Source organism: Rosa chinensis, chromosome 3 (assembly GCF_002994745.2).
Source record: "Rosa chinensis cultivar Old Blush chromosome 3, RchiOBHm-V2, whole genome shotgun sequence".
NCBI classification, from domain to species: Eukaryota; Viridiplantae; Streptophyta; class Magnoliopsida; order Rosales; family Rosaceae; genus Rosa; species Rosa chinensis.
This window is the reverse complement of record NC_037090.1, coordinates 36,533,241-36,557,327: the sequence shown is the minus strand read 5'-3', so window position 1 is coordinate 36,557,327 and position 24,087 is coordinate 36,533,241. Positions and strand designations below refer to the sequence as shown.

At 37.0% G+C, this 24,087-nt stretch overlaps 2 protein-coding genes across 2 annotated transcripts; one reads left to right on the top strand and one right to left on the bottom strand.

The window, feature by feature from the left end:
• The first annotated feature begins 1,908 nt into the window (after nucleotides 1–1,908).
• On the top strand, nucleotides 1,909–9,023 carry LOC112192503 (UTP--glucose-1-phosphate uridylyltransferase). Its single transcript, XM_024332259.2, has 22 exons — nucleotides 1,909–1,952; nucleotides 2,056–2,149; nucleotides 2,249–2,296; nucleotides 2,394–2,488; nucleotides 2,584–2,674; nucleotides 3,486–3,546; nucleotides 3,663–3,740; nucleotides 3,824–3,874; nucleotides 3,980–4,053; nucleotides 4,801–4,873; nucleotides 4,977–5,034; nucleotides 5,256–5,302; nucleotides 5,403–5,468; nucleotides 6,098–6,130; nucleotides 7,372–7,424; nucleotides 7,493–7,568; nucleotides 7,739–7,795; nucleotides 7,900–7,983; nucleotides 8,070–8,168; nucleotides 8,249–8,353; nucleotides 8,619–8,690; nucleotides 8,775–9,023. Exons 2-22 carry the CDS (start codon nucleotides 2,088–2,090, stop codon nucleotides 8,799–8,801), a joined length of 1,410 nt encoding a protein of 469 aa, XP_024188027.1. The 5' UTR covers nucleotides 1,909–1,952; nucleotides 2,056–2,087; the 3' UTR covers nucleotides 8,802–9,023.
• Nucleotides 9,024–10,241: 1,218 nt separating this feature from the next.
• Nucleotides 10,242–19,224, bottom strand: LOC112192502 (crossover junction endonuclease MUS81). Its single transcript, XM_024332258.2, has 12 exons — nucleotides 19,018–19,224; nucleotides 18,841–18,919; nucleotides 18,676–18,762; nucleotides 18,473–18,598; nucleotides 17,634–17,865; nucleotides 16,826–16,974; nucleotides 16,204–16,261; nucleotides 15,259–15,417; nucleotides 14,325–14,404; nucleotides 12,669–12,903; nucleotides 12,053–12,139; nucleotides 10,242–10,766 (listed from the first exon to the last, which is right to left on the bottom strand). Exons 1-12 carry the CDS (start codon nucleotides 19,055–19,057, stop codon nucleotides 10,662–10,664), a joined length of 1,437 nt encoding a protein of 478 aa, XP_024188026.1. The 5' UTR covers nucleotides 19,058–19,224; the 3' UTR covers nucleotides 10,242–10,661.
• Nucleotides 19,225–24,087: the final 4,863 nt, after the last annotated feature.

Here is a 24,087-nt window from a genome sequence, read left to right as displayed (position 1 = left end):
TTTTCTATAAACCAAAACGAGTAAAAACTTTTTGGGCTAAAGACTAGTTATTACCCTGTGGTTTAGGTCCAAAATCAATTCAGTCCCTGGACTTCTAATTTCATCAAAAACACCCATGCACTTTCAATTTTGATCTAATAGGTCCAATTCGTTAATATTCTGTTATGAGTTCAAGTTATAGTTGGATTATTTGTTAAAAAACTATTTATTTTATAGTAGGACTCACTCCTAAATTGACTATGCAGGCCACCTCGACACCACATCATAAAACATAGGCCATATATGAGCCACGTTAACAAGTTAAATAACTTCAATTATTGGAAAACTAACAAATTGGACTTATCATATCAAAATTGAAAGTGCAGGGGTGTTTTTGATGAAATTAGAAGTTCAGAGACTGAATTGATTTTGGACCCAAACTATAGGGTAGTAATCAGTATTTAACCCAAACTTTTTTGACTATACAACACATAGAAGAGAGAGAGATTCTCTCTCTTCGAAGCCTTCTGCCATAACCCTAGTGCATCTTCCGGCATACTCGAACGATGCTCGTTCGGTGGTGGCCTGAGATCTATGTCGGCCTTGGTCGCGTGATGTTGGGGCTGCTACCGGACGAGCCTCAAAAGCTTGCTAATAGTTGTTTTCAGTTTGTCTCTTTGCTTGGAGTTTGACATCATCGATGCCGGATCTTGGTCTGCTGGGCACTGTAGCATGTGGGATCAACGGCGACATGGTGGATAGAGGGGTAATGCACAGGTGATGGCTTTGATGGTGGCATAGGCAGCGGAGTTATTTGGTGGTGACTTGGTGTGGTGGAGATCGATTTGGATGGGTCTGGTCTTCTCCTGTTTGGATCTCGCTGAGGGCTTCGGTTGACTACATCGAGTGAAGATGTTGGTGGTGTTCCTCGTGGCGGAGGCGGGGTTGCTTTGTTAGACTGTTGGCGGCTTGGCACAGAACGACAGAGGTTAGATTGGGCTATTTGCTGTTAGGTTCGGGCTAGAGCAAACTGTGGGCTATTGGGCTGTGGCCTCTATTTTTGGGCCCTATGCTTGTTAGGTTAGGCTACTTAATAAGCCCTAATGAGTGTTAGTTTGTTTGTCTATTCGCTATGTTTTTTCCATAACTTATAGGCTCTCTTTTAAGTGAACGATAAATTTCGAATATAGTTGGTCTATCTTATGTATCACTATAGTCTCACCAAGAAGCCTTATTTTGTCAATTCAAAAAAACAAAAGTTAAGCTTTTCTATATTGGGCTTTGAGCAACCAAAACAAATGGTTTTTAGCTTTCATCATTTATGTTCTTTCCTCTTTTTGCTAAAAAGAAATTCACTCGTTAGTTATCATAATCAAAACACAAATAAATACATCGTATATTCGATTTTCTCCATCTTCTTGAGTAAAAGATACACGATGATATTCTCAAAAAAAAAAAAATCTAAAAAAAAGATACACGATGATATTACATTCACGAGGAACATTTCGCATAAAACCCCGTCAAAAATAATATTGAAAAACGAAAGAGAAGAAAATTCAAAATTATATATTTACGTCTTAGTCCTAGTTTCGTAGACCGTTAGCCGAGGGAGAAGAGCAGAATAACTGTTGGCAAAGTGGCATCTCATCCTGATAGGGGTGTGGACCTCACAAGGGAAAGACAATCGGATGCGAATAGGTGGCATCTCCTTCTCAACAAAAAAAAAAAAAAAATAGGTGGCAGCTCAAAACTGGTGGGTTGGGAGAGAGAGAGTGAGGTGTTGGCCTCGGCGTAAAAGAGGCGCTACTTCGAACCAAATGTCATATGCCGCTGCATATTCGTTTCTCCTTTTTTTTCTTTTTCTTTTTCTTTTTCCTTTTTTCTTTTTTTTCAAAACCAATTTAAACTAGCGACCCGATCACACTCGCTAATTCCGTAACCTTGAAATCTGGCGGTCACTCTCTTTGTTTCAGGTTCACTCACTCTCTCCCCTATATATATATATTTTCACAACCACATCACTTTTATCAGTTATCTCTCTCTTTCTCTCTCATTTTCATTTTCGTTCTCTTCTAGAAAGTTGAAGAAGCTTGTGTGCCAGTTCAGCAATGGCTGCCGCTGATACGATCTCCAAGCTCAAATCTGAGGTCGCCGCTCTCAGCCAGATCAGGTATATCATCGCCTCCTCCGATCCGTTCATATTCTTCGTTTTTCGTTTTCCGATTGCCGTTTGATCTGATGAGCTTCCTTTTGTTTCCGTCCGGTGCAGCGAGAATGAGAAGAACGGATTCATCAACCTCGTCTCTCGCTATCTCAGGTAATTCGATTGTGAATCGCATTGGTTCGTTTTTCGTTGCTCTCTCTCTTTCTGTGTTGAAAATGTGATCTAAAAATTGTGGTAATGCGTGTGACAGTGGAACGGAAGCGACGCATGTAGATTGGAGTAAGATCCAGACTCCTACTGAGGAGGTTGTGGTTCCTTATGACACCTTGGCGCCTACTCCCGAAGGTGATAATAATACCTTGATTTCTATACTTTTTATCTGCGGATTTCCATTTCGAAATTGTAAGATGCTAATGATTGTGCTTTCTTGATCCATGCAGATCCTGCCGAAACCAAGAAGCTTTTGGACAAACTTGTTGTGCTAAAACTCAATGGAGGTCTCGGAACAACCATGGGTTGTACTGGTCCCAAGTAGGCATTTCAATCTTTTTTTCCTTCTTTTTTGCTTGTTTGTGTATATCAGTTGTGAAGGTGGCAGTTGTTTTTTTGTTTTTGTTTTTTTTTGTTTTTAGTTTTCTGCATAAAATGTCGTTGAGATTTGGATATGTGATCATTGATGTGATAGAATGGTTTCCCTCTTTTGCTTTTGATGCTTTTTATTTTTAGTATCAACCCTGCACAGAACAATCAATGTTAGATCAATTTGGTCTTTTGCTCAACTGTGCAAAAGAGACTAGAATTAGTTCGATTATCCCTTTGACTCCGTTTTGTGTACATGACTAGTTTGTATGGTGTTTGCTTTATTTTGCTATTGTTGAAAGTTTGTGATGTTTTTTCTTGTCTGAAATTCATTAATTTATTCTCATGTCAGTGCGTCATGTGAAATTTCAGACGTGGTTAAAATTTGATTCACTCTCAAGTTGGGCGATATCAAATATGAATTCTACTCTACGATCCAACTAGATGTGGATCAAACTAGGCAAGAACTAGAATTGAATTGAATTCATCAAATTGGTTTGGCTATAAAGTATGTTCATTATTGAACATATGTTGAACATGGATTCTGATTGGATCTTGATTTTTGGATTTTTTTTTTCTCTTGTTCTTTCGGGTTGAATCATCTCTGCAATTTTGTAGATCCATGAGACTTCGATTACTGTAGTGTATGCTAATATATATAATCCAGTTAGATGTAAAATCTGCTTTGTGTGCGCAACTTGAGCCAGTCTTTTCGTCTTGTTATGACTTCAATGATATTAATTTCACTTCTTCTGGCTTGCAGGTCAGTCATTGAAGTTCGAAATGGGTTGACATTTCTGGACTTGATTGTCATCCAGATTGAGGTCTCTCTCTCTCTCTCTCTCTCTCTCTCGATATATATATATATATATATATATATATATATATCTCTACCACTACGTCCCTTGTTATATCAGCTTAACCTGCCAATTATTTTCAGACTCTCAATAACAAATATGGGTGCAATGTTCCTCTGCTTTTAATGAACTCATTCAACACTCATGATGATACATTTAAGGTTTGGGAATTTACTACCATATTTTATTTTTATTTTTTCCTTCAATTTTACTAAGGAAACTAACTGCCTCTTGTTTCCATTAGATTGTTGAGAGATACACCAAGTCAAATGTTCAGATTCATACTTTTAACCAGGTCTGTAGTACACTTTCTTGATCCCCTGCTTTATTATTATTATTTTTTTGTCCACTACATACTCAATACACTGAACTTAAATCTCCACTATTTTTGGATATGCAGAGTCAGTATCCTCGTTTGGTTGTTGAAGATAATTCGCCACTTCCATCTAAAGGACAGACTGGCAAGGATGGATGGTATAGTCTAATTTTCACTGTTGCTTATGCATAAGGGTTTTCCAGCATACTTCTGAGTATTTACTGTTATGAAATGAATGCATTGCCTTAGTTATTAGATGTCTCAGAAACATTTAGTGACTTTTTCTTTTTGTTCAACTAAGCCAATTAAGCAATAGAACAGCAGAAGATTCATTCATGCTCTTTCAGTTATCTTCTAAAATTATGTTGCACTATCGATACTTCTAATAAACACAACAGGTGACTCTGACATCGAAGTGATATCATCATGACTGTTTTGTTTGTGCTTGCTTATGCTACATGATGTTTTACCCTCTTTCATATATACTTTTTATAATAATCATCTCTAGGACCATTGTTTTGGTATGAGATGCAGTGTGCTATTATTTATCATAATATTTCGTTTGAGTTAAGGATTCCTTATGTTTCCTATGAGTTAAGGCATGCATTTGGCCTTCAATTCTGGATGTGCTGCAGTTTCTATTTCATGTGCAATTGTTATTGGTCTTATAGTTCGATTTGAAGTTAGCTCTCAACTGATGTTTCACATCTACGTAATTCGTATCCTCCTTAAGTAATTCAGTTTTTCACCTTTCAAGAATGGCACATTGTGAGTGTTGGATTGTGTTTCTGTTTAGTCAGTTAGATAGAATTCCCTAAGCTCTGTGTAATAGGAATCTACATTTCTTTTTAGTGACATTCAATATAATGTCTCTTTATTCTCATGATTAATGTACGCACATGTAGGTATCCTCCTGGCCATGGTGATGTATTCCCATCCTTAAGTAACAGTGGCAAACTGGATATGTTATTGTCACAGGTTGGTGCCCTGATTCCTTTTTCTAAACTTTTTGTTTTGTTTTGTTTGCTTATAGGCCAGGTATAACTCCTTCCTGTTTTTAAAACCTCCCTCCATTTTACAGGGCAAGGAGTATGTGTTTGTTTCTAACTCCGACAACTTGGGTGCTGTTGTGGACTTGAGTATCCTATTTTTGGTTACTGACAATTATACCTTCACCTGGGGCTTGTAATTAGGTTCTGATGCACTGAATAGAGGAAAACAATTATTAATTATTGGTATTAAAAATGAAGAGGCTGATTTTGGTCGTTTGTTGTTTAGGATAGATTATTACCTCCTTTACTACTATACCACATGAGAAAAGAATCATTTGGAAGTTATTATCCTTGACTGGATGGAATAGAAATTTTGAATCATTTGGTCCAGAAAAAGAACGAGTACTGCATGGAGGTATGAAAAAGACTATTGGAATTAATGACCTTTTTCACCTCTTTCATATGCTTTACCTAATTCAAACTCAAACGTCTACATATCTGTCTTTTTTATTCAGGTCACACCGAAAACATTGGCTGATGTGAAGGGTGGCACTCTAATCTCTTATGAGGGAAGGACTCAGGTATAAATTTCACATTTATTGCTAGTACTTTTCTTTATAAGTTGTCTTGTTTTCATATGTTGAAAGTTCTCGTTTCTAGGTTCAAATATGGACTTTTTTTATTTCTTAAATGAGGTGTTGTAATCAATGTTTCTTTCTATATTTTTTATGTTGTTAAATAGGTGTTATAATCAATGTCTGACAAAAGTTAACGCAGTTTGATTTGAGACTAATGTTGCTCAGGCTTGTTTTACATGGGCTTGACATGTTATAGATTATTCCACATAATTTTTCAGGGTACTAAAAATTTGTTAGATTGACTATTAGGAAAACATAATCTGCAATCTGGAAAGTCAGATTGATTGATGCCAGTCAAGCCTGAGATACAAATAGATTTAATAAGAGAAAATTATTATACATTGAGTATGAATACAAGTTATTTCAGTGAGCTGGTCAGCCTCGTTCACAGTTGAATGAGCCGTTTCAAGGTTTAGATTGGCTTTCCCACTTTCACAGTTTGATTTTCTTTTCCCCTTTTTGCTGAAAATGATATTAAGTCCTTAGATTTCAGTTTATTTTCTTTCAAAGAAATAATGTTACTAATTTTGACTATGCATGACAATTTCCCTTTTTTTGATGTTCTCACGCAGCTCCTGGAAATCGCTCAAGTCCCTGATCAACATGTAAGTCATGTTTCCATTCTTCCTCTTCCCCTCCAATATTTTTTTTTTCATCTCAATGTATATAGTAGCTGCATATTACATAGCTAGATTTGTGTTTCACTGTAGGCTAGGAACACCATCAAGTAGTAGGGTGAGACGTAAACTCTAGCAATTGTCTGTTAAATTGATTTAGAGATTAATTTCAAGAATGGCACATTTATGTAGGGTTGAGTTTGTTTTGATCAATTATAGCTCTATGTTCCAATCAATCAAAAGAAACTAGTTTACTTTATTTTAGATGATCAATAGTATTACGAAGAACAATATTGACAAAATGCTGTCAAGATCTTCAATAAGAGGGTGGACCGTGGGAGTGAGTTTGCTAAACAATGAATGGCAAGATCTATGACATGTATATAGGCAGTCAAACGTAGTCAATGGTATCTTGATGCACATTAGTGGAGGAGTAATTAGGGGAAAACATCATGTATTTGGGTGTGTATACGTGTATATTGACAAAATGCTGTCAATACCTTTAATAAGAGGGTGGACCGCAGGAGTAAGTTTGCTAAAGAATGAACTGCAAGATCTATGACATGTTATAGGCAGTCAAACATAGCCGATGATTTCTAGATGCACAATAGTGCGAGTATTAATTAGGGGAACGCATCATGTATTTGGGTGTACACACACACACATGTATGTATGCATACAGGTATGCAAGCACGCGCACACGCACGCATATGGGTTGACATAGTGGGCATTGCATTATGAAAGATGTAATGTGAATTACCGGAATAGCCGAAACTACACACCTTCCCTTGAGAACAACACCAGCGCTGTACCATAATATTATGTACATGTAAATTCCTTGTTTTTTGTTGGGGAGGTCTTAGTACTGGCAATTTTGGTTGCTTTTGCCAGAGAACAACAAACTAATTTTGAAGGCAGAATGGGGGAAGACGAGGTAATATCATGGGATACAGTTTGTTTGGGCTCTTTGGTTTCCTCAGAGTATAGTGCAAAAGCTGTCGTCATGTAGCTTCTGTTACTTGTTGTTTTTCTGCTTTAAGCTCTAGTGTTCGTTTCTTGTCCCATGTATTGTACTTTTTTCTTTCTCTTATTATTTCATTTCAGTTTGAGTTTCAATTAAATTTATGCACTATACCAGTCTCCTTGCATTGCACAGTGCTATTGACAAGTTCAAAATCTATTCATTGCGCGAGTTTATTATTGATATTTGAATGGTTTCTTGGCAACAGGTCAATGAATTCAAGTCAATAGAGAAGTTCAAAATTTTCAACACAAACAATTTGTAAGTCATGTTACATGATCTTGTTAGTAAACATTCATCGATTGAGTACTAACAACATATCAGTACAGGTGGGTTAATTTGAACGCAATTAAACGTCTTGTGCAAGCTGATGCACTGAAGATGGAGATTATCCCAAACCCAAAGGTATGCATTGGACTCTCAAATCTTTTGCTCCTTGGGTGGTGGTGAAAAATGCAGCTTGCTTATGGGAGATCCCCGCTCTTATTTACAAAGCCTCCTTGCAATGATACTGGTTTACTGATGTTTCTTTTTAGTTTTATTTATTTATTTATATATTTATTATTTTTATGTAGGAAGTGGATGGAATCAAAGTTATGCAGCTAGAAACTGCAGCGGGTGCGGCAATCAGGGTACTAACTATATACAACAGCTCATTTAATGTGCTTGATTTTTTTTCTCTTAAGAATCTTTTAATTTAATTTTTTAATGTTAATATTTTGGCTGTTATTACCAGTTCTTTGATAATGCTATTGGTATCAATGTACCCCGATCTCGATTCCTCCCTGTGAAGGCAACTTCAGATTTGCTTCTTGTCCAGGTAGTCTTCTCTTCTTTGAACTAGTTTTAGGATCTTTGGAAATAATTTGGGGCTTTTCTAAAACATCCTTTTGATCTTCTTTGCAGTCTGACCTCTATACCGTAGAAGATGGCTTTGTTATCCGTAACCCAGCAAGGAAAAATCCTGCAAATCCTTCTGTTGAACTGGGGCCTGAGTTTAAGAAGGTAAATGTTTAAATACTGTGATCTTATACCTGTTTGATGCTTGATGGTTGATAATGACAGTGTCTTTTCTTTCCTTACAGGTTGGCAATTTCTTGAGTCGGTTCAAGTCAATCCCCAGCATCATTGAGCTTGATAGCCTTAAGGTGTCTGGTGATGTGTGGTTTGGTGCTGGCATTGTTCTCAAGGTATGCAGTTCACTGGAGTTTTAGATTACTGTTAACATCATGTATAACCTGCTTATACCCAACACAGTTCATTTATGTTTTGTTCTTGTTTTTGGTAACCTTTCAAATCCTGCTACGAATTTATCTAGCAGATTTCCGTTTTCTATTCACTAATAACTATTGCAGTCCATACCCATGTTGTATTGTGTTGCATCTTTTGGTCATAATATATTGTTCTGTATAGTCTAGTAACATCGTCTACCATTTTGGTTTTTATTTAATGAAGGGAAAAGTAACTATCACAGCAAAACCTGGGGTGAAGTTGGAAATTCCTGATAAAGCTGTGCTGGAGAACAAGGTAAACAACAAGCAATATAAACCCCTTTCCTGTTGCTATTTTTTTCTTTTCACTGCGCTAAGTGTGCTAATTGTATCTGTTCAGGATATCAATGGTCCTGAGGATCTCTAAGTCTCTTGCCGTGAAACATATTGGAGGGCATGTTAAAGTGAGCGAGAACCATGTTTGTAGGCCATGCTTATCTAGTATGATAGGATAATAAATGTGTTTTTTTGCTATTTTGTCTTTTGCTGCGCTCGAGGTTGATAAACTATGCAGCTTGCCATGGTTAATCCTTTTGTGTATGAATGAAAAATTGATGCCAAAGGTAGAGCATAAAGTTTTTGTTATTTACTGCTGGCTCTTTCATTGTTGTCATTTTTCTATTTGTTTAGGAAAGTGAAATCACACTTTCAATTTTTGGTTGAAATACTGAAATTCCTATAAAAAGATAAAACTAAGTTGTTGAAGATAAAAATTTAAGTTAATAAAAAGAAAGGAAACAGTCTTACATTGCCTCTGGGAATGTCCAAAATTTCACAAGGTTTGGAAGAAGACATGGTTGAGAGGATTTGTGAAACACTGGAAGGAGCTCTCTTTTACCGATCTTGTGCTTCATGTGGCTGCAATTGGATCTCAAAGCAAGTTGGAGTTATTTGGATTGGTTAGTTGGTGGATCTGGAAATGCAGGAATGATGTGGTTCATGGTAAGTCCGATTTGGAAGCTGGACAGATTGTGCAAAGGAGTTTGGAGTGGCAGCTTGTGCTTTCACGAATGCAGACCAGTAGCGTTACATTGCAAGGAGGACAGCATGGGGGTGTCCTTGAAACTGGTCAACAGTTTGAAGGAGTAGAACCCAGGCTGTTTTTCGATGGTGCAGTTGACGTATTAAAGGGATGTGTAGGGCTGGGTGCTGTGATTTTAAGTGGTACAGGTCAATTAATGGGTGCAATGTCTATTCCACTACCAGTTCCTATTAACCCTATAGCAGCGGAGGCTTTGGCCTTACGGCATGCATTAGAGTTTGGTAGAGCATTCGGTGTGAGAAGTGTGAGAGTTTATGGTGATGCACTTAATGTGCTCAATGGCCTGAATGCTTCTAGTTCTGGATGGGATTTGAGTGCTATTGGAGGAGTATTGGATGCAGTTAGATTGCTTATGCGGGAGTTTGAAATGATTTCTTGGAAGCATGTGAAGAAACGCTCCAACTTGGTGGCTCACAAGCTGGCGAGATCGGCTTTATCATTGGTACAAGCTATGTTTTGCAAAGATGTAGGGCCTCCTTGGCTCCATGATTTAATTGATGATGTTTAGTTTGTTAGCTCTGTGGGGGTTCTCGTTTGAGAACAATTGTCCCCATATTGATGCATTTACTTGAGTTAATAAAATTCTCTTTCAATCAAAAAAATAAAAATAGGAATGTGAATTGTAAAATGGAGTGTGAATTACATTAGAGTGTGTCATGATTAGGCGATTGATGGGGTCATGTAATGTACATAAGAGTAGATGCATGTCGCGAGCCTCAAATTAAATCTACATTATTTCTCAGTAGAGTGCGGAGCAAGGAATCTCCAAGTAATTTTCAAATGCAGTTCCTCTTGGAACCTTGGGCGACGTAGGACCTGTTGGCTCAAGGCTCATGTTCCTTTAGGACTCTAGTCACACCACTCAAATGCTATTCTTCGGTCTTATTCCCAGCTATAATGGAGCATGACCTGTTTGGCGTCTGGGACCTCGTGAATCCAACTCATTAGACACACTAGATTCTAGGACCTCTTGGGTTCTCCACGTGTAGGTATGTCAAAGGTACAAATGAACTCAAATGGCATCGCATACCTAAGAAATTGGACACAGCAAACACTCCATCTTATCTGATGCCGAAAGAGAAGATTAAAAAAAAAAAAAAAAATCCAGTTCCTCATATTACATTGCAAACATAGTAAAGGACTAACAATCCAATCCTACTTTTCTCTATGGGAGATAAACGTCAATCAATTGCTCCATACAAAGCGAAAAATATTCGTACTGGCAGCAGCGTTTACAACATTGTTACTCTGTGTTCTAAGCATCTCCTCCTGTGTGCGGACATCACCCTCCTGCTCAAATAAACGTATAATACACTTCTGTTAATAAAACAAAGGCAGAAACATGTGTTCATTTCATTTGACCACCCACCATGGAGTACAAATAAGTTAAAACAACAAGTTAAAACAGGTTGATGAGATTAATTAAGAATATAAATAGATAGATACAGTTAGGACTAATCCAATAGAACTTCATGCCCAGAAAATGTAAGAGAATGGATTACATAACACTGTGGACAAGAGTTCCAGCCTGGTAGGCGGTGTGAAAACCACTGGACAAGCACCTCAGTAGAAATTTTCAGAACAATATATGGTAGGATTTCATGAATGCAATATTAACTACAAATGCTGAATTGTCAACAAGACTCAAGAAGACCCTTAAACTGGAATAGACTCTTAAAAACACACTCATAAAACTGAAAAATCACTCTTGCAAGACCCTTAAACTACCACGGAGACTTTACTTTGGACCAAAAAGGGTTGGGCTAGTCTTAGGCTTCCAAAGTGGATATTTCTTTTACAACCAAGTTGTGGCTGCTGCATTATAGCATTGCACTCGAGGCTTAAAATAATTTACTTAAAAACAATTTATAGCAGTCTTATATAATGGAGCCACAGTCGAAGGTTGCTACAACATTTGAGTTCCAACGAACTTTCAAAATCATATTCATGACTCCAATTTTCATTTTTTAAAACTCAACTCCATATGGCCACTTCTTCTTCCTTATGGCTATGGCACAGTTGACTGAAAATCTATAAAAGGGTAGAAAGTTAGAACCTAAGAGAGGAAGATGAGGTGATAAATGAAGAAGGGTTCCAAATACTAAATACCATAGAGCAACAGAAAATCAAACTCCATATTGGTTTCTCTCACACTTGTACTCCTTCCTCTTTTCCCTCTCCCTCTTTCTGTCAAATCGACTTTGTCATAGCATTTATGTATTCCTATTCCTCTCTTTTAGTTTCTAGTGATATAACCTAAACCTTTTTGTTATGTTTATAGTAGGTAAACATTTCATTTCTTTCTTGTTAAAATTGGCAGAGGGAAATTGGAATTTGGGACCTCATCAACAGTGTGGATGAGAAATACCACTACACCAATCGCTAGTTGGTATTGAAATCAAAATTCTCTTTCATGTCTTCATAACTTTTTTTTCTTTTTTCTTTCAAGAGATCAGTGACCATGCAGGATATCTAGACATCAGCCATGAATTTCAAATTCTATAATGGTGGCACACTTAGTTAAACAGATATTAACTAGCTCAATTCAAATTCCGACCAAGGGACTAAGAACTTACAAGTAGAGAGTATTCATGGGCAAGAGAAAAAGGCGTTGGGTACAAATCCAGAACAGCAATGGCAACTTCCTCAGTCACCTGGGGGACCTGCATTGATAATTAAAGATGTAAAACTGATTCACCATGTTGTCACTACAAAACTTCCTACTTCTGAAAACTGATATGCCACAAACCATATCATAAGCATTGATCCTAAAACTTAATAGACTAATCTACCATTCTACCCAAGCCGGCATGAAAGTACGTACATACTATATTTGATGCAATTTAATGCTAACAACAAACTAGTAGAAAGATAGACAAGGGACAAGAACTCATCAAGAATAGGAAAACTGTTCAAATATCTTAATTAATATGTACCTGTTCTTTTTGTGTTCTATAAATCTATAAAGGATTGGCCGCTGCCAATATATCTCATTGGGGTATAGAAACATACATAGACACATAAACATAATAGGAACAAAAATGCAAGAAAGAGCAGAGTTTAGTTTCCTCCAAATCCATTGAGGCTTATTTAGAAATGAATGGACCTATAGTTAGCTACATGCAGAAAATATAACCATTATTTCACTGACTATCAGGTACAACATGATTTTCTTCTCTCTCAAAAAATTACCTGCATGAGCTGAACAGAAAATACGTCACTGACTGTCATTTTATCCAGGTCTTGACTCCTTTTGTTAAATTCATCAAATGTAAGACAAACTCCAGCATGCTTACGCTGTTCCTCAGGAAGTTCTTTGTAATATTTAAATATTGCTTCAGTAAGATAACCATATTTCCTTAAGGTTTCAGTCAAGTTTTCAGTTCTCTGAACATCAAAACCCTCCAAAATTTCAGTTGTGAAGCAGCTGCATAAGATCAGAAAATTAATAGCTGAAGATGGATTCAAAAAATTCTTTGCAGTCATTAGGACATCACTAAAGGGATTATGATTATTACAACCGTTTAACATGGGTTCAAATACTGATGTACAAAATGACAGATAATGATGTTCATAAATTTGATAGCCAAATTGAAAACCAGTTTGGAAAAAGAAAAGGTCCTGGGACATAGACTTAAGTCTGAAACTAATATATTTAAAACAAGACAGAAAGTTACTTAGCAGTCTTATCAGAAGTTTTCCGTGTCAAAACAGATTAAATTGTAAGTTAGTTATACAATCAAAAGCTTGCAAAGCACGTATTCAAATACATCCATATCTTCTGAGGGAAAAAAGAGACCGAACTTGCTACTTACAAGGAAAATTTAGACTCATTTAGCTCAACCAGACTAGCAACTCAGTTTACTATCAATATATAACTTGACTTCAATAATTTAACTCCACTTCAACTAACATAGAGGATCACCCACAGCAAAACTCAAAAGTGCATACCTAATGCAACTAAATTTATTGTTTGATTTTGTTTTCTTCTAAGAAACTCACGTTTCATTAAGAAAAAAAGTTAAAGAAAATCAAAAAGGAAATCTTGATACAAGCCAATCTGAAACCAACTTTAGATGTTACATTCATTTAGCTTCTGTCCGAAATATCATAGTACACATGAACATGGTGCTTGAATTTGAACATCTAAACTTTGTTTGAGATTAGCTTTATTTTTTAAGGGATTACAGTAGATTAAACAAGAGTATGTATTGCTGCTTCTACGATTATGCCATGCCAGAAACACTTTTTTTTTTCGGCTTCATAATGGAATCTGTACATCTCAAAGAAGAAAGTAAAGCACACCAACTGCGTAACATGACTGCAAGACATTTAATCAAGATAAAATGGTATCTGATCTGGTTGATGAAAATAATTGTTATTTTATGTACCATGCAACTCGTTTAAATGTCAATATAATTGAATAGATATTACCGGAAAGGCTTGTCAACTTCTGGGCCAAAATTGATTACAGAACTCAGCCAAGCTCAACCAAATTAAAAATGATCTTAATCATTCATATTAAAGCCACACCTTAGGGACCCCATGAAACTTAACCATCATTAGGTAATCTTGACTAAAAAAGTTCATGCCTGCAACTGTCAGCAGACCAATTAAAGTTATGATAAAGAACATAACTATTCCACCAGGCCAGGAAACAAGCAATTATTACACCATTGTTGACCATACAGAAAAGGTCCAACATAAATCATCACCAAAGTTAGTTAGGAGAGTATCTACATAGGGTACGATTTACTTTCCCAGTTTATATAAGATGATTTGCTAAAGAAATATAGTTTAGTGGGAAAAATATATAGCCCTTAAGAATATTCTAAAAAGATCGCTTACGCTGTTTTAATGCTTTCTGCTGCTGCACAAGAATTGGGATCACCTTCCACAAGATATATCAGCTTTTTGAGTCCGCACCTCTAACAATAGATGCAATTTAAGGATATTTCAGCATTATGTGAAACTAATATTTGCATGTAAAGTTCAAACTGGAAGCAAAAAAATTATACAGCAGATAGTAAGAGACAAAGAAGACTAAAATTAATTAATAAAAAAAAAAAAGCAAATCTATAACAGACATGTCAATAAACAATTTCTCTATCTCATGGAGTCAAGAAATTATAATTCTTTAAACACAAAATATTCACTGTCAACAAATTTAATCAGCTGAGCAAATAAACAAACTAGCAAACTTCACTCATAAGCAGTTCTAAGCTTAAACTGCTACCCAGTTGGCAGCTCACCCTAGATGTCAAAAAGCAAATTGATGCTGTACTAAGAAATAGCACAACCAGTGAGGTCCACAACAAACATCACCTTAGAAGTTGCTACTTTACCATTCCTTCTTGCTCAGAACTGTATGTCAAGTGTTTTCTTCTAAATTGGGAATGCTTCCCTCAATTTTACTCTTTTTCTTCATAAACCCAATCTGATGTGGATGCATAGAAACTTACAAGATAAGGCATGGTTATCGAAAACATTATCTTCATAAATCCAATCTGAAATTCTCCTTTTTCATCACTCCAAAAGTTGGTGATTTATTATTATGGCATTTATTTTATTTTTTTGGATAAAAAACTGAAATTTTATCATCTAGCAATTAAAATTCAGTAAATAAGCAAGCCTAGTTTGAACAATAAAATGGTGTATACTATGTATGCATGCCATAGATTAGTTCCTCCTACAACAGTCCAAAAAAGAATATGAAAGGTAGAATAGCAAATTTCACATACCAATAAAGATGAAACTAAGTCTTTCAAATAGAACTCCATACCAAAAGTCTCAATTTTTGATCCCTGTAACGGTTGTCTCTTATTGAACAGTGTAAATCATCAACATTCTTCCTCTCAACAATAAAATCAAGTACATATTCAGTCTCAAGATAATTATGGCGAGCTATCCAAATCCCATCTCCAACTGGTAACCGTCTGACCTGTAAAAGAGTAAATTTGTTTGTTGCTATTTACATTGTAAAATATGATACGTAAATGTCATCATGTTAGTCCTCATAGTCTTAGATGACTTTACTGAAAATCTTGAAAATGGATTTCAAGCAGAAACCAAATATGAGAACACTATGGCAAACCCAAAACGCATTTAACATAAGAAAGGCAATGTAGATACAGCCAAAGACTTGGAGACAAGTTTTAAGAATACATGCTGAGTTCTACAAATATCACCATAACAAAAACTAGCCAATTCAGTTTGGAAGTTTAGCAATGAAATTATTTAACAAAACTTACAACAATAAGTACAAAGGGAACAAGTTAGGACATAATGTTCTCAAAGCCTATCACTATCTCATCATAGATAGTAAGAAACCTTTCAGCCATTATGGTTTTATGGATAGAAAGTACTTTCTAAAGTTACTTGGCACAACCAAATTGGATGGCAGGTCTTGCTTAATGAATGTTAGGCGTCAAGAAAATTAAGCCCCATCATCACTGACAATGTTTTTCAAAAGATCACAGAGTCTAACAAGTACTCTACTATTATTGACAGTTCTAGAGCATATTACCTTACAAACGAAGAAAGGCCTTTAGTATTTGAATATATTTCATAAAACTAGCACATAAAACACTATATACACAAACAAACCAACAAGGAACAAAATACAATACGAAAAGTCACTATTTTTGTTAAAGAAAATTTATAGACAATTATAAGTTATCGATAATACAAAAACTAACAGAGAAAAGATTATGATATGATAACTCACCTCTACTTTAATTTTGGATTCAGAAATAACACTCTCAATAATGCTCCTAGACCGCAATCTACAACCACAAAAGAACATAGAGTTAATCACATATGTTACAAACACCACCACAGACAGTGGACAAAGAATAAAATATAAAGTACAAATTATAAATGAAAACAAGGTTTATCTACATTGTTTTTGTGCAGTTTGAATTAGTTTAGTGTATTTCCAGGTGGTGTTAATTTTTTTATACAATTACTTGGTTGTGTGGTATCACTTGGTTATTCTGTCTGGTGTATTCTTTGTTATTATATTTGGTCTGTTTGTTTGTTATTAGAAATTGGATGCATGACAAGAAAGCAAAACCAATATTAGGCAGGGCAGAGACGGGAAATCATAGCAACCTCTGAAAAAATGATTAAAGACCTGCTGTGGTGTCATCTCTTAACAAAGACAATGGATAACCGGGAGTAATGAGTTCTTACTTCTAAAAGTAAATATGCTCCAACCAAGTATTATTGAGAAGACCTAAAAAACTTTCATGTTATGTAGAATAACCAACATCTGTAACTAATTTCACCAAAGAAATAACAACAAAAGAAATAAAAGTCACAGAAGAGAAAAGTTAGAGGTTACAGACATCTGAGTGGCCAATTGCTCTCGGTCATCTAATAGAAAGACTACTTCATAAGCATCTTCAAATCTCTCCCCAAAGCTTAGAGGTGGAATGGATAAAGCTTTTGAACTTGCTTTGACACCCGGAGAACTAGACTTTGGCATGGGACAACTCTAGGAAAATCAGAAAGTAGTGAGCAAATCGGTGAGTAACTGCAATGATATACTCACTATGTTCAACAATATTGAGAAAGGTGACTTTCAGATCTAAGAAAAAAGCATTATAAGCACCCTACACTTCCGTCTAGCAATTACATAACCAGAGTGCACATGTGGCCCCTAAAGAATTATTTTCTAGGAAACTTTGCACACAGAAACTATTTTGACACTTTCCCTTTCACGGAATATTTTCAGAAAATAGTTCAAAAGACAGCAACAATATTTGGAAACAAAAGGTCCAAACGCGAAGAATCTAACTGTTAGATCAGAGTCAGGGCTCTGCACCATAGCAGGTTTCATAAGGAGCAGTATGTAGCCTCTGCTAAAATAAAATAAAATAAAAACAGTGAACAATTTATATTTTCTTGCAAACAATAACAGTTAATAATCAAGCATAACAGAGGCCATGACACGACAGGAAAATGTGGACAACAAAAACCCATATTTGATGGATGGTATAAACTCAAATGAGCTACTAAGACAAGAACCTTAAATTCAAACTTAATCTTTGAAAGCATGGTGCTGAGAAATAAATATCAAATATGAAGATGCAAACTGATTATTGTTCCCAGCCACAGTTCAACAGACTAATGAAAAGCCATTCAGATATATACCTTGTCAAGACATTCCCATGGCATATCAATTAAGTTCTCCTCACTACTCGAATTACTGGACAACAATGTCATATCTGTCACTGACTCAGGATGAGAAAGGTCCTGTTCTGATACATTCACATCCACGACAGACAACCCTTTGGCATTAGAAACTTTTTCCACAGGATCCGCCAAACCAGACCTCATGAGACATTCACGGGCAACTTCCTGACCTTCTTCAGTAAGCATGTACCTACAATTTATACATGCATTACATATCTAATTATAGTGCAATTGTGACAAAGTGAAATTCTGCAACATTGATTTATAAGAACTGCTTAGATATTACATACTTCCTCAGCATTATGTTCAGTGAAAAGAGTAGTCATGCTGAAAGTAACCGTACCACAAACAGGATTCAAGCTGATAATCAACCAATTTCGTATATGCCTAAAAATAACTCGATTGTCATATACCTAAAAAACATACATGCACATGGGCCTCTTCACAGATGATGATGATGATTCACTTAAAAAGAATAGAATTTAACTAATAAAAATTTAAAACTCACGAATTGTCAGTAGGCTGCACACCGTAGCTAGCCATAAATCATCATTCACGATTTCACATCAGGGTAGAACTTCCCTACTATTTAATCTCTAGTGGTAAGTGCTTCATCAGTAAAGTGAGATTTTTAATTTCTCGGTAAGAAACAATGCAACGCTTCATAAAATTGTCTGTGGCAAAAGGCTACAATCCGTTCATTCAAAATTTACAAGAGAGAATTGCATAAGATAAACATCTATAACTGCTTTTTAGCATGACCAAACGAAAAATTAATGTAACAGCAAAAGCCATACTTTGCGGGGCAACTTGATTTCAGAACCAGTCCTTTGGTTATCAATGTCTTCATGCAGGACCAACCACTATACCATTCCTTGGCAGAATTGCCGAGAGTTGTAGGCTTTCCCTTCCCCTTCTCCGGCCTAGGAACAAAACACATTAGGTCTCAGAACACGGCAGAACAAATTCACAGAAGTAGTAATGCAATGAACCAACATACATAATCGGCACACGAGAAAGTCCACTTGCTTCAGCTGCATCAATAAGCTCCTGTTTACGCATAAATTCATCTCCATTTTCGGTTCCCCTGATGAAAGCCTAGTGTTAACACATAGACATAGTTCAAAAAAAGTGATAAGAAATCCAATTACAATTTACATTTAACCTGTAAAGCGTGATCAACAAAGCATATGCCACGGAATTCTTCTGCGGAACGTACCGTTTGGTTGATTTGGTTCTCTTGGCTACGAAAAAAAAGAGGAAATCCATATATAGCGGACAGCAGCAACAAATTTTGCATAAAAGTGTTGGTGAATGAAATAACTAGCTGAACCAGTGTTACCTGATCCGCTCGAGGTACGAAACGCCAGTGGATCCCTCATGGTTTTAGGGTTTGTGGCTCCAGATTACAAAGTTTGAGAGAGGAACTTGGATCGGCTAATTCCGGGCAATCCTCAATTGGCTCCAACTGGATTCTCTGTTTCTTGACGTCTCAGTGGTCAATCGACTACTCCCTCTGAGAAAAAAAAAATGGAAACGACGGGGAAGAAGCTAGGAAGAGAGATGGGCGGTTAAAGAACGAGGGCGGGAAATTTAGAAGAAAACAAAACTTTACACTCTTTCTTTACATTATTTCTTTGGGTAGGCGGGTTTGGATAATGGAATTTAACTAGCGCACATATAAAACTCTCTGAGGAGATTGGGCTCATCATGCCCTTCGGCCCTAAGTCCGCCCGACCCGTAGGGCCGAAGTCCAACCCAATTCTTGCATTAGGGCGGGCCGGTCCTACCCTTTCTCAAATAGGGTAGGATAAGGGTCATGCAAATGAAGACCAGCCCGATTGAGCCCGTAAGGGCCAAGCCAGGCCCGACCCTAAAAGCCCTATCCGGCCCAACCCTAAAATTTATATATTATTTTTATTATTTTTCTATTATATAGGTTTTGTTTTCTTTAATTTTTATTTTCTTTGTTACACAACAATTAATATTGAGAGATTTAGAGAAATAGTTAATTGAATATAATTACCTTAACTAAATTAGTAAATGTTATAAGTTAATTTCTATATATATATGTGTGTGTGTGTCTTGTATTAAATATGATCAACAAAAAATAATATGTCTTGTATTACCGTCTGGAGATGATATTTACCTACCTCTCCCCGTTTGTTGGTACAAGTTTTGAAAATTATGGTTGTTTGACTTGTTGATGACATTGTTGAAGTATAAATTGTAGAATGTGGTATTGTTTGCTATGAATTTATCGCTCTTTTAATATTTCGGATGGTTAAGAATGAACACAGTGGAATTTGTTACTTTAACCTAGCCGCTAAACGCGAGAGAGAGAGGGAAGAAAACCCTAGTTCGAAAACTTCAAAGTTTGACGGCATGGAGGAGGTAGATGAGTTGGCTGTCCGACTAGCTGCTTCTCTTGGGCTGGCAGATGTGCGCAGGCTGGTGGACCTTACGCCGGCTCTTGGAGAAGGTTTGCGGCGTTCGCAGACGTATCTGGTGGGGAAGTTGTTGACGGCTAGGGCTTTTAACAAAAGATCTTTCATGGGCATGTTCCGTCATGCATGGAGATTGAATGGACAGTACATCGCTCAGGAACATGGAGATCATTTTCTGTTCACCTTGACGGATCCAAATGACCGCAACCGCATCCTTCGCAGTAGTCCTTGGGGTTTTGATCGAGCTCCGGTTGTCCTAGCACCGTATGATGGGGTGGGAGCGATCAAGGATGTCCTGCTCTCTACCTTAGCCTTCTGGATCAAGGTACGTGGGCTGCCACCAGACTTTCATATCGATCTGTGCTTGCGAAGAATTGGCAGTGCTTTGGGGCGGTATATGCAGAAAGACATAACAGAGTTTGGAGAGGGAAGGATTCGGATCCGGGTTGAGATGGATCTTTTGCAGCCTGTGATTTTCCGACGTAGCTTCACGGTGGATGATGGGATTGACGTAGATCTAGATTTTTTCTTTGAAAACCTCTATGGAAGATGTCAAGATTGTGGATTGATTACTCATGTGGGTTTACCATGTGCTGGGCCGCCCTTGCCTGCGGAGATCAGGAGTGAACAGTCGCCAACACGGCGAAACCTTGACAGGGTGTTGAGCCGTGTGGATGTGTCTCCCCATGTTGGACCAATGGTGTCTGGAGCACAGTCGAGTCCACAAGTTGGACTAGATGGATTTCTGCCAGTAGCTAAACCAAAGGGGAGGAAGGAAATCAAGCGCAAGATTGTTACCGGCGGTGGTGAAGGAAGTTCTGGAGTCCACAAGGCACCTGTGCCTGAGTTGGTGGAGACTGGCAGTGAACCAACTTCGGGAGGTCCAGGGCAGGAGCTGATTGGCAGTGGTAGTTCTATGGAGAAGGAGATGCTGGAGGCAACTCCGACTTGTGGTATGCGTCGGAAACGTGTGGATGAAGAGGATAGCTCTCCAAAGAAGTTGCGACTGAGTCTAGTTGTAGGTAGGACAAACTTGAATACTATGACAATGGGATTGTGTCCTGTGAAGCCTATGAAGGAAGTATACAAGAAGAGGCCGGGAAGGCCAAAAGGGGCAAAGAATAAGACAGAGGAGCTTAAGGTAGCGCATGCTTCCCCTATGAAGAAGTCACCGGCAAAGAAGATCAAGACTCCTAGGAAGGAGGAGAAATTGGTGAATGGTTTACCGGAGTTCACCATGGTGGAAGCAGTTCATGGTTCCGACCCATCAAAGGGTAAGGAGCCAATAGTTGTTTGATAGGTTGATCCTAGTTACTATTGTCTATGCTGGTGGAGATACCTCTATGAGTCTTGTGGAAGTACTTAATTTTTAGCGTACCACAATTGCGTGCTCGGCGTGTGAGACTAGGTAGAATAGATTGCTTGCAAGGTGAGGTGTTTGTGTGTGGCATAGGCTACTCAGAGCATAAGTGTCTTATTGGAGTAGTCTTATACTATTTATTAATCTATGAACGGAGCATACTATTGGTATGTCTCAACTTTGATAAAAAAAATATGTCTTGTATTACCTATATATAATCATTGAGCCACATTTTGAGGAAAAAAATAATATATACTTTTTTTTTTTGTTAAACAAAATAAGGCCCTTTTTGGCCAATTTCGGCCCTATTTGGATCGAGTTTTTTGGGCGGGTAAGGGTTAGCATATTTAAGCCTCGGCCCGACTCTACCCGGCCCAACCCTAAGCTCTAAAATTTAGGGTAGGGCCGGCCCTAGCCCGGCCCATGATGACCCCTAGAGGAGAACATATAAAAACATTAAAAGTGATAGTGGGAGTGCATATTATAATTTGACTCCCCTCACTCCCCTAAACAAAAAGTAGGTGTCATTTTGAATTTCTTGCAATAAAAAATTTAAAAGAATAAAAGGTAAGATAACAATTATTAGTACCAAAAATTACAAATGACGTCATTTTCTTTTTTAATATGACAAGAGAACATTTACCAAAAATGTGGGACATCACCCCTAATTAATTAATATTCTTAATATATGAAAGAAAAACTAAATTGTTGCTGTTCATTTCACAAAAGACAAATGAAATGAATAGTTGATTGGAGATTTTTCCCTTCATGCTGTTGGTTATTGCACGCCTTCCATTTGCCTATAGCCTAAACCGTGCTTGCCATTCTATTCCAATAGTTGTTTGCATCAGACTTCTATTCCATCTCCAGCATCATCAGACTCCTATTCAATCTTCAGCATCAGAGATCTTTGCAATCATCGTCTACTCTTTGCATCAGACTTCTATTCGATCTTTAGCATCTGTTCTTTTCTTTTGATCTTGGTGACTGGATTGGTTTTGGGTAGACAAAGAAGTTGGGGCCAGCAAGAGTAACTGGTTTTGAATTTTTCCGCAGTTTTTTTCTTCTGATTGATTGAAGCTTTAGATAGTTGGTTTTTGTGGATTTGTGGTTTGATTCATAGATTCTTTTCAACTATTCAGATTTCCCAACTTTCAAGGAGAGTTTCAAATTGGATTGGGGTTTGTAGAAGCCTGAGGCCTTTTTTGATCGTTGCTGACCTTCAATCAAGTGGTTTAAAGGTGGATTTTTGCACTGTTTTTTGAGTTGGATCTTTTCTTCATTGTTGGCAAAGGTTCTTATAGGTTTGATTTTTTTTATTTTTATTCTCAAGAATTTGATATCAGGAAGGTCAAAGTGTCAAATTGTGTGTCTTTTTTTGGAGTGTGAGAAAGTAAAAAGACATTAGTTTGTTGCACACAGAGTTCTTTCAAAAGGTTTTTTTTTGCTTTAATGATGAAAAGTTTGTACTTAGATTATATTTATATTATATTCGCTTTTATGTAAGATTTTGGTTTTAGTTTTGAGGTTTACAATCATTTTCTGGACTTTGCCATTTCAGTGATATAGATTTTGGTCTTTTGAGGATTTTGGTCTTTTGATTATTTTGATCTTATTGAGGTATTATTGAGTTTCAATTTGGGAAGGAGGCTAGGGGGAGTCTAATTGTTTTTTGGCTTTTGCTTTATCTGTTTTATAATTAGTTTCATGATTTGATTATTGTTTTCTTTGGGTGTTGCAGATTGTATGCAACAGAGTTTTGTAAATTTTACTGTCACTGTTCCTTTGTTTGTTGGTTAGCATTATCTTTGTCTCTTATTGTTATTTAGGTATAAATGCTACAGTTTATTAACTTGATTTTTAGTTTTGTCTATGTTCATTGTTTTCTTTTTTCATATTCAGTTTATAGTTTGTGTATCTAAGGTGGTCTTGAATTGTCTAAATTCTGTTGTTTGACTCTGCAAACACTGGGAATAGTGTGCTATCAGCTTCTATTACTGTGGATTCAAGTATGAATTCGACACTTAAAAAATTTGAAAAGAGTTGCTAGTTTTGCAAAAATAATTTCAAAAGTACTTCGGAACCTAGAGCTCTGATACCAAATTTTCTGTGGTGACCCGAGAGGGGGTCCCACAGCGCCGCGACCCTGAGCCAATAAGAAACCGACATGTCACAAATCACATCCCGATGACTCATCAACCCGAAACCACAAGGCCTTTTGGGTTTAGTTTGTTAGTTTACAAAACATTTTCTTGGACAAATCATTCTAGTAACCGAACAACATATTTTCAAAGCGGAATTTAAAGTGGGCCAAAGGATTTGGGCTTACAATAAGAGCCCAATTTGGAAAATAACAAATCACTAAGTAAATACATGTATGAGAGACACGCCCCAGGGTTACGGGTCTCCCGAAATTTTGTAAATAGGCGAGTAGAAAATAAATAAATAAATAAAAAGTAAATAAATAAGTTACTTCAAAATCCGATAAAGGACTAAGACCTTAATTTAATAAAGTCCAAGAGAAATACGCCAAGCCGGGCCATGTGCCTCCCCTGTACGCTCCCCGACCACATGCTCGATCTGCACACTGTTGTGGGGGTGAGCT

Bases quoted from the DNA above. Each gene is read 5' to 3' on its own strand.
- LOC112192503 (XM_024332259.2), top strand. From the start codon at position 2,088: ATGGCTGCCGCTGATACGATCTCCAAGCTCAAATCTGAGGTCGCCGCT. The intron at 4,874-4,976 runs GTTGGTGCCCTG...TCCATTTTACAG, and splicing joins TGGATATGTTATTGTCACAG to GGCAAGGAGTATGTGTTTGT. The intron at 7,425-7,492 runs GTAAGTCATGTT...ATATCAGTACAG, and splicing joins ATTTTCAACACAAACAATTT to GTGGGTTAATTTGAACGCAA.
- LOC112192502 (XM_024332258.2), bottom strand. From the start codon at position 19,057: ATGAGGGATCCACTGGCGTTTCGTACCTCGAGCGGATCAG. The intron at 18,763-18,840 runs GTTAAATGTAAA...GGCTTTCATCAG, and splicing joins TTGTTGATCACGCTTTACAG to GGGAACCGAAAATGGAGATG. The intron at 12,904-14,324 runs GTAAGCGATCTT...GATCTTATGCAG, and splicing joins GCAGAAAGCATTAAAACAGC to CTGCTTCACAACTGAAATTT.